We start from the raw sequence: 15,788 nt of genomic DNA, 5'->3' as shown, positions 1-15,788 counted from the left end.
CAAGAAGGCATGGCTATTTATCCAGGGATCAAAAATGAACAATTCCCTTCCCCATCATTTTTATTTTAAAGAACATTTTTTGTTTTAAACTTAATCTGGTCTTCTCAGATACTTTACATCTTCTGTTAGGAATTAACCAATGGATTGATGTCTCCAGGAGTAAGATGGGAGAAAATTCCTTCAAGACAACAAAGGAAAAACACTAACAGCAAGATTTCACAAAATGCACCAGCACTTGTACATGTTGCATGAGCTGGTGACTGAAACTTCACACGCATGTGAAGATTTGCTTAAACATCTATGTTGATTTAAAATAATAGGCCATTCATCCCCTCGCACTCCCTCCACCATCCAATGGGATCATGGTTGATCTGTGACTTAGCAGGAAGCGGGTGTGTCAGGGTAATAATTGAAGCTTCCTTCACTTCTACCTTGACCATTATCAGCCACTCAATAAGGTTCATGCCCTTAAACCCTCTCCTTGGTACATAGCCAGTGGATCATTGGGAAAACCTTTTCCTATAGTCCCAGGAAAGGAAAATTAAGCAGTTAAAGACATGACCCAATTTTACTTTTATTGCATTTTCTGACTATTTCTTCTTATGCAATGAATTGCATACACACTCTCAGTACCTGTGAAAACCTAGGTGTAAGGCAAACTGAGTCAGGATTAAATTCTCTGTAACCAGGTTGTATGTTTGAGCAAAAGAAGATTCCAGTCCCTGAGGTATTGGGATCAAACAGGTCTCCTTGTCCAACCCTAAAAGGTAAAAGAAAAGATTTTCACCAAAAAAAATTTCCCATTTAAAATATCCAACATAACCGTTTGCAGCTTTTACACAAATATTCTGCTGGTAACATATCATGGCTTAGGAATTCAGTAAGTCTATGCCAATTTTAATGTCTGTAAATTGGGCAAAGTGTCCAAAATGCCACAAAACCTATGCATACATTCTGTGCAAAAAGGACGTAGCATGATATTGGTTTGGGTGTCAAAACGGATGTCTAGGAACCGAACCTCGAAGAATTAATGGATGCAAATAAAGGGCTTCCCATCTCTATGATTTGCCCTTGATCCAACTGAACTGCCTTTAACAGAGGTAGTAGGAACTGCCAATGCTGGAGAATCTGAAATAACATGGTGTGAAGCCGGATGCAGACCAAGCAGCATCAGAGGAGCAGGAGAGCTTGACATTTCAGGTCATGACCCCTCCAGAAATGGGGGAGGGGAAAGGGTCTCAAATAAATAGAGGGGGAGGTCAGTGATAACAGTCAGATAATAGAATGGATCATTTCTGAAGAAGGGTCCTGACCTGAAACGTCAAGCTTTCCTGCTCCTCTGATGCTGCTTGGCCTGCTGTGTTCATCCAGCTTCACGCCTTTAACGGAGTTTGTTATTTATGGGTTTGGAGGCAGGTAGGCTGATGTGGTCTTTGGTTCTTTGCTCCACATTAAAGCACAAGCTATTTACCTGTCCTGCGCTTGCCACTTCACTGTCTTGACCCACCTCCCCCTGGAAATCACCCTCATGACCTGTTTCTTTTTTGCCACACCCCCATCTCACAATCAATTTCCTAACCCTCTGCTCCTCCTCTCTTTCAATCAATCCCTTAACTTCTCTCACACACTTTCATTCTTGATTCAGTGCAGAAAGTTGCGCTGACCAGTACAGCAGCAATTTTGCACACTTTATGGGCGGCACTGTGGCTCAGTGGTAAGCACTGCAGCCTCACAGCGCCAGGGATCCGGGTTCGATTCCAGCCTTGGGTGACAATCTGTGTGGAGTTTGCACATTCTCCCCGTGTCTGCGTGGGTTTCCTCCAGTTTCCTCCCACAGTCCAAAGATGTGCAGGCTAGGTGGATCGGTCATGCTAGATTGCCCATAGTGTTCAGGGGTGTGTGGGTTATAGGGGGATGGGTCTGGGTGGGATGCTTCACGTAGTGGTGTGGACTCGTTGGGCCAAAGGGAATCTAAAAAAAAACTTGCAAAATCAGACAAATGGGTAGTTTCACTTTATTATTGATAACTTTGGTCAAAACATGAATCTTAGCCAGCACACAGGGAACCAGAATTCAGATCAGGCTGGAATATGCTGAATTACCTCCAACCTCATTTCTGCACTGTCTTCTTTTGAGTGGCACATGAAATCTTCACTGGAAGATCCGAGGAGTGTGCCAAAGTTTGGAAATGCATTGGTGTGAGTATATCAATATGTATGGAGGATGCGCCTAACTAGGAAAAGTCTGAAAACCACAGAAATATAGGGTTGAGCTTTAAATAAAAATTCACACATGCCTCTGGCAAACAGCACATTGTGAGCTATCAGCATCAAGTGGGGCCATGCCACTCCACCAGGATCTAGTATTGGGTCTAGTTTTCGCTTCCACACCTTCTGTTGCAAGTTTGATTTCAACAAACACAGCCAGATATATGTTACTGACTAAAGCAGTGCCTAACACCAAGATTTTGTGCAAAATAACAGATATTGATATCACCCATTGTGCTGAAATACTGCTGGTTAACTAAAAGCAAAAGTAATCAATTTATTGCTCAGCCACACCTTTGATATGTACATTTCTGCTTTTCCGCTCCTCTTCATTCAAGTCTTTCAAGCTACAATAAGTAGGGTTGAAAGTCAGCAGTTTAGAAGACTTTGGTTTGCAGAAGGGTTGACAGAGTTTTAGCAAAGCAGCAGCAAGGTTCAGGAAGAAGGCATCTGATGCATACATTTGGAAGAAGAGCTCAGGCATCTGATTGGCCCAGATTTTTGTCCGTCCCGAGTTGGCATGGAGGCAGTTTCCGAGCCAGGAAAGGATACAATGCTTAGTATCCGGGGAAAGCTGGATGAGGTTCCGTAGAATCTGATGAATTTTATCATGCAATTGCGTCATGAACTGCAAATGAAAGCAAGAATATTCTGAGTAACCTTACCAAATACGAGACGGTGTTACAAAACACATGAAGTAATCTGCCAATAAGCTAACACATGATTGGTGGGAAAGCTACATCTGCTCAATTTTAGTTAACTGCAAATTCTTGTGTAAAAGGGATGATAACAAAAGTATTGGAATCAAAGTTTAAGAACAAAAATACACTTAGCTATCTAAGTCATGTAGATAACAAGCTTGACATATGTAAAATTCCACAAACTAAGGCATCACCTACTCCATGTTCTTGGTAACGTACTGCAATAAAGAATGTTATATATTTTGAGCAGTATCATACCCCTTGAGATGTCCCACAGAACTTTACAACGGAGATTTACTTTTTGCAGTTCCAGAAGCAAGCGTTATTGTTTATGCAGTGCACACAGCAGAGGCCCATGAAGAACGAATGAACGAGAGGCATGATGTTGTCTAGGAAACTGCAAGGGTGCCACCTCTTCAAATTATGCCCATATCTACCTAAGCAGGTGGACGGGGACAGGCCTCAAGTTAATCTTCAGCAATGTAGCAGTCCTTCAGTACTGACATGTCAGCACAGATTATAAGTTCAAGTATATAGTGGATTTGAACCCACAAATACCTGACCTGCAAGTAAAAATACTACCATTCAGCCACAGCTGACATCCAAGTGAAAGTTAACACTAAATTAGTTGACTTTAAGCAACTGAAACAGCTGCAGAAATTCTCAGCAGGCAGGACAGCACAACTGAAATGCAGTGAAATGCATCAGAATAATCAGTGACTATCCATCAGTACAGGTGGAACGAAGAGGTAGCGAGCTCAAGAGGAGATAAAATTTAATCCACTAAAAACTAAAAGGTAAAATTAGAACAGCAATGCAAGGTGCCATATATCCCCTGGGTGGGGTCAAGAGTGGAAAGAAACACAAAATTCTGAAGGATCCAACACCCAATTGCTGGTCTACGATTTCAGCCAAATTATGGTTGGTCGAGAAAAGGATAAAAGGAAATAAGAGGAGGGAAACCAGAGACAATATTCGTTTACTGATGGGATAGCTCTGAACATTCTCTCATGAGCATTATAATTTTTGAGAACCTCTTTCAAACTGGAACAAGACTGATATTGGCAGAAGTCACAGTAAAGCCCATCCAGTGAGCATGAGACAGCATACGACCAGATAGGTTGGATGGAGAGAAAAACTGCACAACACCCCAGCCCATAAAAATAATCCACCTGGTGAATGTTTGATTCTTGAACTTTAATCTCCTGAGGACTAGATCTCGAAGGATTCAAAAAGTACAAGTGATTCTCCACCAGTCCTGGAGTTTTCAGCAAACAAGATATGTTTAAGATAGTCCCCAGCAGGGTCTGCTGATATAGGTTACCGTTCTTTGGATCCTTTGGCTCAATATGCTTCAAGAAAACCTGTTGAGGGAAATAAATTGCAATCATTTCAACTTTATGATGTTAATTTTATTTTTGTACATTGAAGATAATTAGCAACTTCACAGAAACACACATTAACAGGAGGAATTCTTAAATGCATAGTACAGGTAAATGGTCTTAATCCATATGTCACATAGACATAGAAGACAATAGAAGAATTATTTTCAATAATCAGACTTTCGATTACCATCCAGTAGACCTGCTGGAAGCTGCATTTGGAAATGTTGTGTGAGGGTAAGGTTCCGATCAGTGGTGATACACACCTAGTATACAGTTTCAGATATGACAGAAACAAACTAAGTCAGCTGAACAAAGTATGAGGGGGCAACTGGAAATCAAGCAGCTCTGGAGAGTCGGACAGAGACAGAAAACAAATCAGAAAGCCGGCTCAGGTACACTTCTAGAGCAGTCCTCATCCCCATAGAGGGCTCTTGTTTTTAAGTGGAGGCACTAGTGAATGGTTAGTGCACTATGGGGTCATTTCCAAACTTTACAGTACAAGCTTGGGTGTCTGCAATGTGGCAAATCAGACATTTGGGTATATGCTGAAGACAGTTTTCCATTAATTACAGCTAATGTTCGGTACACAACTTGTGTCCAGCTTTATGATCTGCAGTCCCAGTTACCAGTCAACAATAACACGAAATCACACCCTACAAATAGCTATTACAAATCATTTATTGACCCCTGAACACAGTATACTAGGAACTTTTTCTACCTTTATCAAAAATGAAATGCAATTCCTAGCCCAAGGTTTCACAGCTTATCAAAATTAAACATAATTTAAAAACACAAGAGCAGACACACTTTGGTCAGATTTCTGATAAGTTTAAATGGGAAACCACATCATCCAGCTAACTTCAGCCTTATTATTTCAGAATGTTTTTCCTATACAACCAAGCAGCACAATACATTGGCAGGAGAAACTAAGGCATTTTCTGTAAGAATCAAAGACCTCACATCACAATGTACACCTGTTGTTTTGTGACTGTCCTTTACATTAGGGAGGGAGGTGAAAAGATGAAGGAACTGATGGTTCCTTTGCAGTTCAGCTGTCTCCAATGTGACAGGAAACTGACAGCAAGTTGATCCTCACTTATTCTGATACCTGATCCAAGCCGGCACTTATTCCTCAGGGCATGGTTGATGATTGGTTAAATAAACATTTGAGACAGTAAATCTGCTATGAGGGTCAATCGCATAACAATCACATAATGCTTCAAGGAATACTTAAATTGGAAGGGGGTGGATTAGAAAGCTTACAAATATGCTGCCTTAATAAAGGTAGGGTTTTGTATACTTATACAATAAGCAGTACACATAATAACACTTAGCTATCTCCAAATTTGGTAACCTGTGTGAGCTTTATGGACTTTGCTATGTACAATGACACACAAACATCGCAATCCAACTGCATCAATTGAAACTCTGCAAGTTCCTCTGTAGCTTGCTTTGGATAGGTCTCAATACGCAGCAGGTACCAAGCTGATCAAGAGCAGCAAACTAGATAAAACCCAGAGTAATTTAGAAATTTCTTACTTGTGCCAGTTCAGGCTGTCGGGTAACATAAAGAAGGATGTCCAGGTAACCATATAGCATTATGTGGCAAAGGTCCAACTCCTTGATGCGCCGCAATAAGATGTCCAACACTGGAAACATGACTTCATTGAATGTCCGGACCTCTTCATCTGACTTTAAGGTAGCTATCACATCATCCATAAATTCTGTAACATCTTCAAAATCTGTGTAAGTAACAGAATAATCACACTGCGCATTTCACTGTATAATCGATCAAGAACATGGTAAACATGGAACGATAGGATATTAACCACGGGTCTATTTTAATGGAAAGGGCATTCTTGGTACTGAAAGCAGAAGTTTTGTTCATACAAAGAATGATTAGCATATGGAATAACTGGGATATAGTACCAGAAACAAAAGTTCTGGAATTATTTGCAAAATGGTTAGAATTTGATATTGATGGCGGGGGCAGGAGGGAAGAGACTACAACTTAATTCTAGATGGATGAACCAAGTTAGTCTTCCCTACCTACATCTATCATGACCTTTAAGATGTTATTACTTCGTCATATTTAAATAGTACCACACTGTCAATGTAACTTTGGACAGCCTTTCATTACAATGATAGTATAGGATGTAAAGAGGGCTCTACTCACTGAGTACTTGAATTGTTTTGTCAGAATTCCGCCCATGATTAATTTAATCAAACATCACTATTGTTAAACCCAGCTTCCAAATGCACCAAGTTAGAATCAGCGAAGCTTAAAGTGGTGCAAGAAGTCATGTGCTCCATCTTTTTAAAGACGTCCAAAACCAAAACACTCCTATGCTCTCTCCTCACAGCCCTATAACTTCATCAGCTTTAAACAACTATATAATGTTCCCTTAAAGAATTCACACGTTGCTTCACAAAACCTTTCAATGTAGCAACGCACTTCATTATCTAACTATGTGCTACATAAAGAAATGTACTACAGGGTTTTTATTTGCTGACGATAATGAGTCGGGTAATAAAATGGTCAATTTGAAATACATCATTCAATCACTAGATTGATACTATTAGCCATTGATCATTTCAAAAGTACTTAATTAAATATGAAATACCTTTGGACAGCACCCCAAGTTTGAGAGAGACATTGAATTGCAAGCTCTCATTTTATTTTTTTTTAAAATACACAAACGTATTTATTTCCCCGCCTCAAGATGAGACAGAACACATAACTCAAGCCAATGCAGCATCTTGCACTCCAATGCACAAGTTCAGAGAAATACCAGAATTATTTACTTACGTGGTCCACTTACTCCTTCAAGAAGCAAATCAACGACTTGTTCATAAACATTCTGATTGATGTAGATCTCAGGTGTGAGAAGGACTGTGCGTGTGTTGGACACAGTCAGAGCCTTACAACGAAGAGCGTAAGTCAACAGGTTTTCTGGGACCTTTGTAATCTGTTGAGAGAATTTATATTTTCAAAGTCGTTGGAAAGAGAAAGCCCAATTCTCAAACACAGGACAAAGGGAGAAAATGGACACTCAAAAATAAAATCATCCAAAATACTAATCCAGGCAATGGCAGGTTCTCAGAAGTACATACCTCTCCTTTCGCTCTTTGAAAACAAGCAAACAGGTACTTAATAACTTCCTTCTCTCCAGCATCTCGATCAGCTGACATATTAATAACATTCCCTGATGTCATACAGATCAAGCGAGTCCCTGGTTCTGGAAGCAGCATCCGAGTGAACAAAGCCTATTAAAGATGACAATGTTCATCATTATCGATTTCATGCATCATTCAGATACCAATCTGAGTACACAATTCTTCGTCGAATATCATTTCTCATTCACTCCCATTGTTTTGAATTGCCTATTCACCAATGAAGGCAAAATGCTGATCCAAGCTCACGGCATTGCTCAACATCCAACATGTTAAATATAGTTTGTACAGGTGCCATCACTATAGAACATGCTGGCAATAGACAGACAACTGAACTGTACTAACTGCTAACGAGAGAATATTTAATACTTTAGTAAGGATTTTACAAGTTGCAGCCTTAGAGAAAAACAGCAAACTTGCAAGTCTCTGCACCATTGGCCTAGTTAACCATTCATCTATTTCAATTAAACAGAAGAAAAATATAGATTGAAAACAAGTTTTAAACATAAAACTTTGTTCTTCCACTTTCAGCTTCACAAGGGCATTAGGGATAAGCAAATCATGCTTATCTTGCCAAGAATACTGATACCCTGTGAATTTTTAAAAAAAATTTTTAAAACAAATGATTTGTTTTTACATCGTGTCTTCTCACACTTCTCAGAAGTTCACAGCAAAACCTAGGTCATATGGATCATAATGTTCCTGAAACAAATTATAATGGAAGAAAACCTATTATAAAAATAATCAGAACTTCCCCTTCTGGCTTCCTCTTCATGCATCAGGTCCTAATCAGAGTATGAAGTCATTGCTTTTTAAATTGAAATGTTGTGAATTTGTAGATTTAAGATGTGTTTTTGAGACTTAATCACTACAAGTAAAAAGTGCATTTCAAGCAGTTTCTTCAAACAGGAATTCAATTTGGAGAGGCACCACGGTACTTACAGACATTTAATGGCTGCCAATTGTTAAAGTACACATATGAAAACATAAATTAGAAAAACAGAGTTACTGAACACACAAACTTTAAATAGCACCTGCAATTTCAAATTATCATAACTTATCGATCTTGACTAAGAGAGAATTATGAGGACATAAAGAGAGGTTCTTAAAGCAGAGGCGAGGCATTAGTTTGGAAAGAAAATTACAGTATTGACCTGAGATAATTGCACCTCCTGGTACTGACAGCCAAGCAGTCGAGGCACTAAATCTTGATTCCCTATTGCTCAATCAACTAAGGTTTAATACCTTGTGCAGAAGATAGGAAGAAAATCAGCTTCAGGTGTCTCCCAGATGCCAAACAGAAAAGTAACTTATCCAGCAACCAGATGACACTTTCTAAAAAACTGGTTCACAAATACATTGTCAACAATTTATCTATTGCTGAGATCAAGGTGAGATCTAGCTCAGCTTGATGGCTTACAAGTCTTCATATCTCATCAGCACTTAAGAGAATAAGTCCATTTTTGGGTTCAATACTTGACTAGAGGAGATCAATGCATCTGAAAAGGTCAGATTGATATCTGGCCCGAGAACTCCTACTTAAGGGACATACCAAGGCTCAGCAGTATTTATTCCAGGAGAAAAAAAACTCAAATGGATACTTAGTTAGAGAATAGTTACAGCATAGGTCGTCATTCAACCCATAGTGTCCAAACCAGCGCTCTACACCGATTCACCAATTTCTAATTCCTGCATTTTCCTCGTTTCTCTTTCGATACATTTCCAACGGTTGTCTGACGGACCCATTTAAATCTACCTTTACCCACATTCTTTGGCAGTGCATTCCAGATCATAATCACTTGTTGCATAAAATGCTTTTCCTCTTGTTGCCATTATTCTTTTTGCCAATCACCTCATATCAGTATCTTCTGATTCTTTACTTTTCTGCCAATGGGAACAAATCTCTCATCTATTGTGTCCAGACCCTTTATGAATTTAAATACCTTTATCTCATCTGATTTTATCAATTCATCTAGAGAATACAAGAACTTGCTGATGGAGTTTAAAAGTATGGCAAACAAAACGAAGGAGGAAACAGAGCCAACCTTTTTGTTAACAGGTTAATAGAACTGCGGAACAAGTTATCAGCATAAATGATGAATTACAAACAATAGCAAGCTTTACAAAATACTTAAGGATCTCCTGTTGTTATAGGGAATACAACATATTAGCCCCAGAATCACAGTAAGAAAACTATTGGAATGATAGGTTAAATGGGTGAATGCATTTCTGTAAAACATTGCCACATTATAAGGATTCTTAAATAATTGCTGCCCTGAGTGAGGTTAATCAATGTATTAGAGGTGAAGATTTGAACTAGGCACTTTCTGGTCTGTTACTAAAAATATACTAATACTGTTCTGTGGCTTACTGCTTTGTTGCACCATCTGGCTTACATGAGGATTTCCCATTTTACACATGAATCCCTCAATCCCAGGAATAAGCATTACTTACTAATGGAATGCTCTTAGCAATAAGTAATTATCTCAGTCTATTTAAGGTTCGATCTACAAAAAGATGCATGTAAACCTTCTGAAACAGGATGCTTACCTTACCATTTTCCCATATAAAAACATTTCTACGAACAGTAATATTGCATAGCAATAAATCATTTCCAATTTTAATTCTTGGTATGTCTACATTGTCAAGAACTTTAGGGAAGTTGTACTCATTTGTTTCAGGTGCACTGGTGTGTGGTTAGGCCTATCCATGAGCAGCAGATTCTTCCATAGCAAGACTACGTCAAGGTGTTGTCACTGCTGGGAGAACTGGATCTATCCCCACCCCCAATTCTCTCTTTCATGCTGCCTCTACACTCAGTCTCACTAGAAGTCTGTAGTGTGGCAACTTCAGACATCATAACCTGTAGCCTGTGCTTCCCACTGATGATCAACATGGCACACAGGGAGGGATATTGTCTATCTGTGCTTGCGACTGCCCAACGCAATTGACTTTGCAGGAGAATGATTTTGATGTAGGTGATGTTGAGCAGTTTCAAGGGTTTCAATGTCTGAAATGAAGTCTTGGCAACAGATCTTTAGGATGCTGCAGAGGGGTAGCAGTGACGAAAGTACTTAGAAAACATACAGGATACATGACCCAGCATTGTGCAAATGGGTTGAGAGACTATGGCTTTGTACACTGAGTTTAGCCTGTACTCAGAAATTGAAGTTTGTACAGCGCACCAAATACCTGCTTTTAAAGTCTATTGTCCACTTCTTCGTTTACAGCAGCATCAAAACAAATTGATGCTCCCCAATTAGATAAATTGCTTGATGGATCCAGCTTGGTTCCCTCGAATGACAAAGCTCAATTGTCTATATTCTACTTGATGTACAGGCTGATGCTGGACTTCAGTTTTCTTTAAATGGATTTGTAGCCAAAGAAGTTCAGCTGCCTTGTTACATTTTGCAGACCTGAAGGACTGTGGGCCAGAATAGCACAGTCTTTGTGGACCTTGAAGACTGTTGCTGTCAGGGGCCCAGAAGCAAGCACAAATTCCCTGAAGGTCATCTGTTGCCTGTTGCAGCATCATGCTGGTGAAAAACGTCAGAGTCAGTACATATCCTTGCTTCATGCCTCTGATGATTCAAAAGGGACTCAAGCTGTTGTGCTCAACCTGCTCATATTGATTTTCTTATAACTACTTTACCATAGTCAGGAACCTGGACAGGCATCTACGTTTTTCACAGAATCTCCAAAATCTGAATCTGCTCATAGTTTCAAATGCCTTGGGGAGGTCTACAAAAGTGATGCACAAACTTTTCTTCTGTCATCATTTTTCTTAAGTTTGTCTGAGTAAATATGCCACGTTTACAGTGTTTCTGCTCTATCTGAAACTGCTCTAGCCCTCTAGGTAGTTTTCTTCAGTGATGCATAAGCCTGCTTAGAAATATTCTAGCCAGGATCTTTCCAGCAATAGGAAAGGAGGGTGATCCCACGGAAGTTGGGGTAATGTTACTTTTCTCCTTTGTTTTTGTACAACGTGACAATAGTGGCAATGCCAATATCCCATGACATCCTGCCCCATTCACTGCAGACCATCAAATCTCAGAGTGTGTTTCAAAGGACATGCCTACCATGATTTAAGGCTTCTGGTGGCATTCTCATGGTCGACAAAGGGACTTTGCTGCTCTTCATCTGGTTGATGATGGTCATGATTTCCTCCAGCTGTTGTGTTGGAAGTTGGGCTTTCACCCAATTCTTCCATAGCAGGCAGTTATTTGATACTGATGATTTCAGTATCACTCCTGCGCTCTTAGTGATGGAAAATGTTTCCCAAGTACTCCAACCGGAGATCCAGGCTGACTCCTTGTTCATGTGCAGCGTCATGTTATGGGTGCTTCTCAGGGAGTTCTGGGTTTGATGTGTTGATCCGTGACAGATTGAAGTGCTTCATAGAAACTCATGCCACCTGTATCAGTGTGCAGTTGACTTCTTTCTAGAAGCAATCAACCAATCGATTTGGGTGACCCTCAGTTTACACTGAAGGTTGCTGCATACTTAATAGCAGGTTGTCTTTTTTCTGATGGATGGCTAGCTAAGTGAGGTGCCCCCAATAAGCTGACCTCTACTGTTAGATGAGCGCAGGCTTCCTTGTCATTTTCATTAAATCTATCCCTGTCCTCCTCCTCTTTTCTGGGTCCAATGTCGTTGACAGAAGTATCCAATACTACAACTTTGTTGGCCCCAGAGTTGCTCGAGTGAAAACTGCAGTGGGAGCACCATGTTTCAAACTGGTCTGCAAGGATACTTAATACTTAGCCCTGCAAGATGAGGTTAGCAAGTTGTTGACTCGATTTTTTTGATGGGTTTCCTCCAGGTCTTGAAATGGAAATACAGTCAGTGGCCTGTGTGACAGTCAGCACCAGGCACAATTCTAACATACAGGGTGTCCTTTAGGTGTCATTGATGCACTAATACATAGTCTGCCAGATGCCAGTATTCAGAGTGGAAATGCATCCATGTGGTCTTGAGTTGAAAGGTGCTATTGGTTGTCTGCAGAGTTCCAAGAGTAGATATCCACTTCCATTGCAGCTTCCAACTCCATGGTTTCTGAACAATATGTTTCATGCCTGGCTATCAAGACCAGCTCTGGCATTAAAAATAACCAATGGCGACAATTTTGTATTTGGATGGGATAGGCTGGATGAGTTTGTAGAGATTGGTGTATCTGTCAATCTTCAGAGTTGGAGTGTCAATGCTGTTGATTGTTGACCTATTTTTGAGCTTGTAAGTTTAATGGCAATAGTCTTTTTCACCATGAAGCTGACTGTAAGGAGGCATGTTCATTTTGAGGTCAACCCAAGCAATAGTGCTCTGTGAGGCTGCTCGGCTCCAAGAAGCAACCCTCTTTCAGGACTGAAACATTGATATCTAGACTGAGCGGCTTATGGTCCACCAGGGTGAAGCATCATTGGCAGTGACTAGTATCAACAGTGTCTCACGTTCCAGCAGGCCAGTTTGGGTGCATTAAAATATCTCCATTAACTCCAATAAGCCAACTAGCTAGTGGACAGAAGAGCATTTATTTAGGCCACCCTTTCTTGGCCCCTCTCCAATTCAAGAACAAGTAATGCTGTCCCTCAGAGAGACTGCTTGGCTGTTTAGTATGCTATTGAGTGATGTTGTCCCTAAGACATCATCAAAATAAACAGCCACCTCAGCAGTATTGGAACCAGGGCTGCAATGTCATCTTACACCTGCCAATTTCATCCCTTTCCCGATGCTTTAGGGCTTATTTGTTGAGTTGAGTTCCACGCCCTTAGAGTGGTAAGGGCGTGGAACGCCCTGCCTGCCAATGTAGTTAACTCAGCCACATTAGGGGCATTTAAACAGTCCTTGGATAAGCACATGGATAACGATGGGATAGTGTGGGGGGAGAGGCTTAGATTAGTTCACAGGTCAGCACAACATCGAGGGTCGAAGGGCCTGTTCTGCGCTGTACTGTTCTATGTTCTATGTGCAGTTGGGTGGACTTATTTTATTTTTCCTGCCTGTGCAATCGAGCTTTAAGGCAGAGTAGTTAATGCTGACTAATCCCGCCATTTTTTAAGCCTGATATTCATCTGTCCTGGCCCAACAAACTAGGGAGGTAACACGGAGGTCTCCAAGCCATAAGTTTGGATTCAGAGTTTCCCGTCTCTTCGGTAGGATGCTAACTAAAACGTGAAAAGACTAGTTCTCTTGTTATTTTATTCATTGTCATTATATTAAAATTAGTTCATGCAAGATGGTGTCACACACTTCTATTCCAGAGCAATGAAGAGTATTTAAGCTCCTTAGGAAGCTACTGCTCGCTGTTATCTTTGCCAAGGAAAGCATCTGCCCAGATGATGCCATATTCACCAGGTGGTGCCGATCTTCATCATGCCTCCGTAACCAGCAAATAATGAGACAGTGATCAGTACGTGTGATAATGAACAGTTCTTGGCTGCCAATATTTTGTTCAGTTGAAAGACTTACGTAATGGAAGAGGGATACTCAAGGGGTTTTCAAATCCAGTTTTCTTCCAAAATTTATATTTTGTAGCATTCCACAGGGAATGGACACATTTTGACACTTCGTGAGCTGTCATTTAACACAAATAAATGTTCAAAGGCTATCTGCTAGTGGAAAATGCTAAACCTAAGTGAGATCCTGTTGTCCGCTTTCAAAGTAACTAACAGGAGCAAGGGACTCCTGATTTCTTCCTCTAGCCTAGGGACACAAAAGCAAATTGCAGTTTTCCTGCTCAATTGACTAAGATACATAAAATTGGCAGACAAGAATGCTAGCTGATCAATCATGCCAGTGCTGGACCACGATACTCAGGCTAGTAGAATTAAACTCTTCAATCTCCCTACAACTATAGCAGTCAGTTAGGTACAGATGTTTATGTGCCACAAACATGAACTTTTCTGGATTGAACTCGTCTAATATCATCTCAGAAAGTGTATTAATTGTTTAGTGCACTTTGGTAGACAGAGAAAAACTTTGCCACCGATATCAAAAACATACCTCCCAAGCAACAGAAGGAATGTTAACTGTTTGGTAACATTCATACCTGTTCAACATTGTTCATGTCAAGCCAATCTTGCCCATCCAGGTCAGTGGCCATATCCTCCAAATAGACACAGCGTGGTGGGATCCCATTCCCTCCCTTCAGACTGGGGTCACCTAAAACACACACCATCCAAAATATTTTAAGATAAATATCACTCTTCAGAATCCTAGGCAGAGTTACAAGCCTAAAATAACCATCCGAGGAGAACATCACTCAGATTGCAAAATGGGTAAAAACAAGGAAAAGTAGAAAGTAGTGGGCTGCAGTGACAGAATGAAAAACATTGACATAAATACAATAAATGAAAAATAGAAGGATTAAGTAGCTGAAATGCAGCAGAAAACAAATTACTCCAGGCTCTGGACTCAGTTTAGCTTAGTTGGCTGAACAGCTGGTTTGCCGTGCAGTGTGATGTCAACAGGATGGGTTAAATTCCCCGCACCAGCTGAGGTTACCACGAAAGAATCTTCTTCCCAATCACTCCCTTCACCTGAGGCATAGTGACCCTCAAGTTAAAACAGACTAGTCATACCTCCATGATTCTCTAATGAGATAGCAGCTCTATGCCCTGGCAAAACAATGGCAACTTTACTTACCTAGCAAGATAGTCAAGACACCACAGGACATGGATTCTCCTCTTTGGGTAAAACACGATTTGCGTCCACCCAAACTGTCTGACAAAACAATAACACAGAAGGGTCCTTAACTCTGCGCTATAGTCAGAGTTAGATCCTACAAGTGCTCAAATTGGCAAATGTGAGAAATGGAAAACGTAACGCCAATGCAATAATGAGGACTGAAACTGAGGCATATTACTGGGAGTTAGTGGAAGAGCCTTACCTTACACTTAACCCAAGAGATATCTAGCCGACTAACCTTTGATATTTCCACTAGTGCATGAAATTGAAATTGTTCCATGCCTCAGGACTAACGTCCTTCATCTTGGGGACCATAAAATTCACAGAAAAAGAAATCCACTAGATACTCACTGTTGTCAAGTGTAATAAGAAAGATGCGCTGAAGCATGTGATTGATATTCAGTTGTTCACATATTTCCTTTTGAGAGCGAAATGCACGGCTGAGGTCTGTAATCGAATCATTGTCAATGCTCTCCAAACTACTGACATCTGAATCTTCACTGTCATAAACATCTTCTGTAGATAATGGACATTCTGGATAGGAACACATGAACAACACTATGAAATCACACAAATAC

General features: G+C 40.4%; 1 protein-coding gene across 1 annotated transcript in view; it reads right to left on the bottom strand.

Annotated features, from left to right (window-relative positions):
• The window catches only part of ube4a (ubiquitination factor E4A (UFD2 homolog, yeast)), a 60,357-nt gene that overhangs the window by 29,341 nt on the left and 15,228 nt on the right, over positions 1 to 15,788 (bottom strand). Inside the window, exons 3-10 of the mRNA XM_059638909.1 lie at positions 15,562 to 15,744; positions 14,573 to 14,685; positions 7,468 to 7,620; positions 7,163 to 7,322; positions 5,893 to 6,095; positions 4,141 to 4,332; positions 2,562 to 2,895; positions 634 to 760 (exon numbers count right to left, since the gene is read on the bottom strand). Coding sequence (XP_059494892.1) covers positions 634 to 760; positions 2,562 to 2,895; positions 4,141 to 4,332; positions 5,893 to 6,095; positions 7,163 to 7,322; positions 7,468 to 7,620; positions 14,573 to 14,685; positions 15,562 to 15,744 — 1,465 coding nt within the window. The remainder of the gene's footprint in view (positions 1 to 633; positions 761 to 2,561; positions 2,896 to 4,140; positions 4,333 to 5,892; positions 6,096 to 7,162; positions 7,323 to 7,467; positions 7,621 to 14,572; positions 14,686 to 15,561; positions 15,745 to 15,788) is intronic.

The sequence above is a fragment of the Stegostoma tigrinum genome, chromosome 32 (genome assembly GCF_030684315.1).
Source record: "Stegostoma tigrinum isolate sSteTig4 chromosome 32, sSteTig4.hap1, whole genome shotgun sequence".
Lineage (NCBI taxonomy): Eukaryota > Metazoa > Chordata > Chondrichthyes > Orectolobiformes > Stegostomatidae > Stegostoma > Stegostoma tigrinum.
Note: the sequence above shows the minus strand (reverse complement) of the source record. Positions and strands in the feature narration are given on the sequence as shown.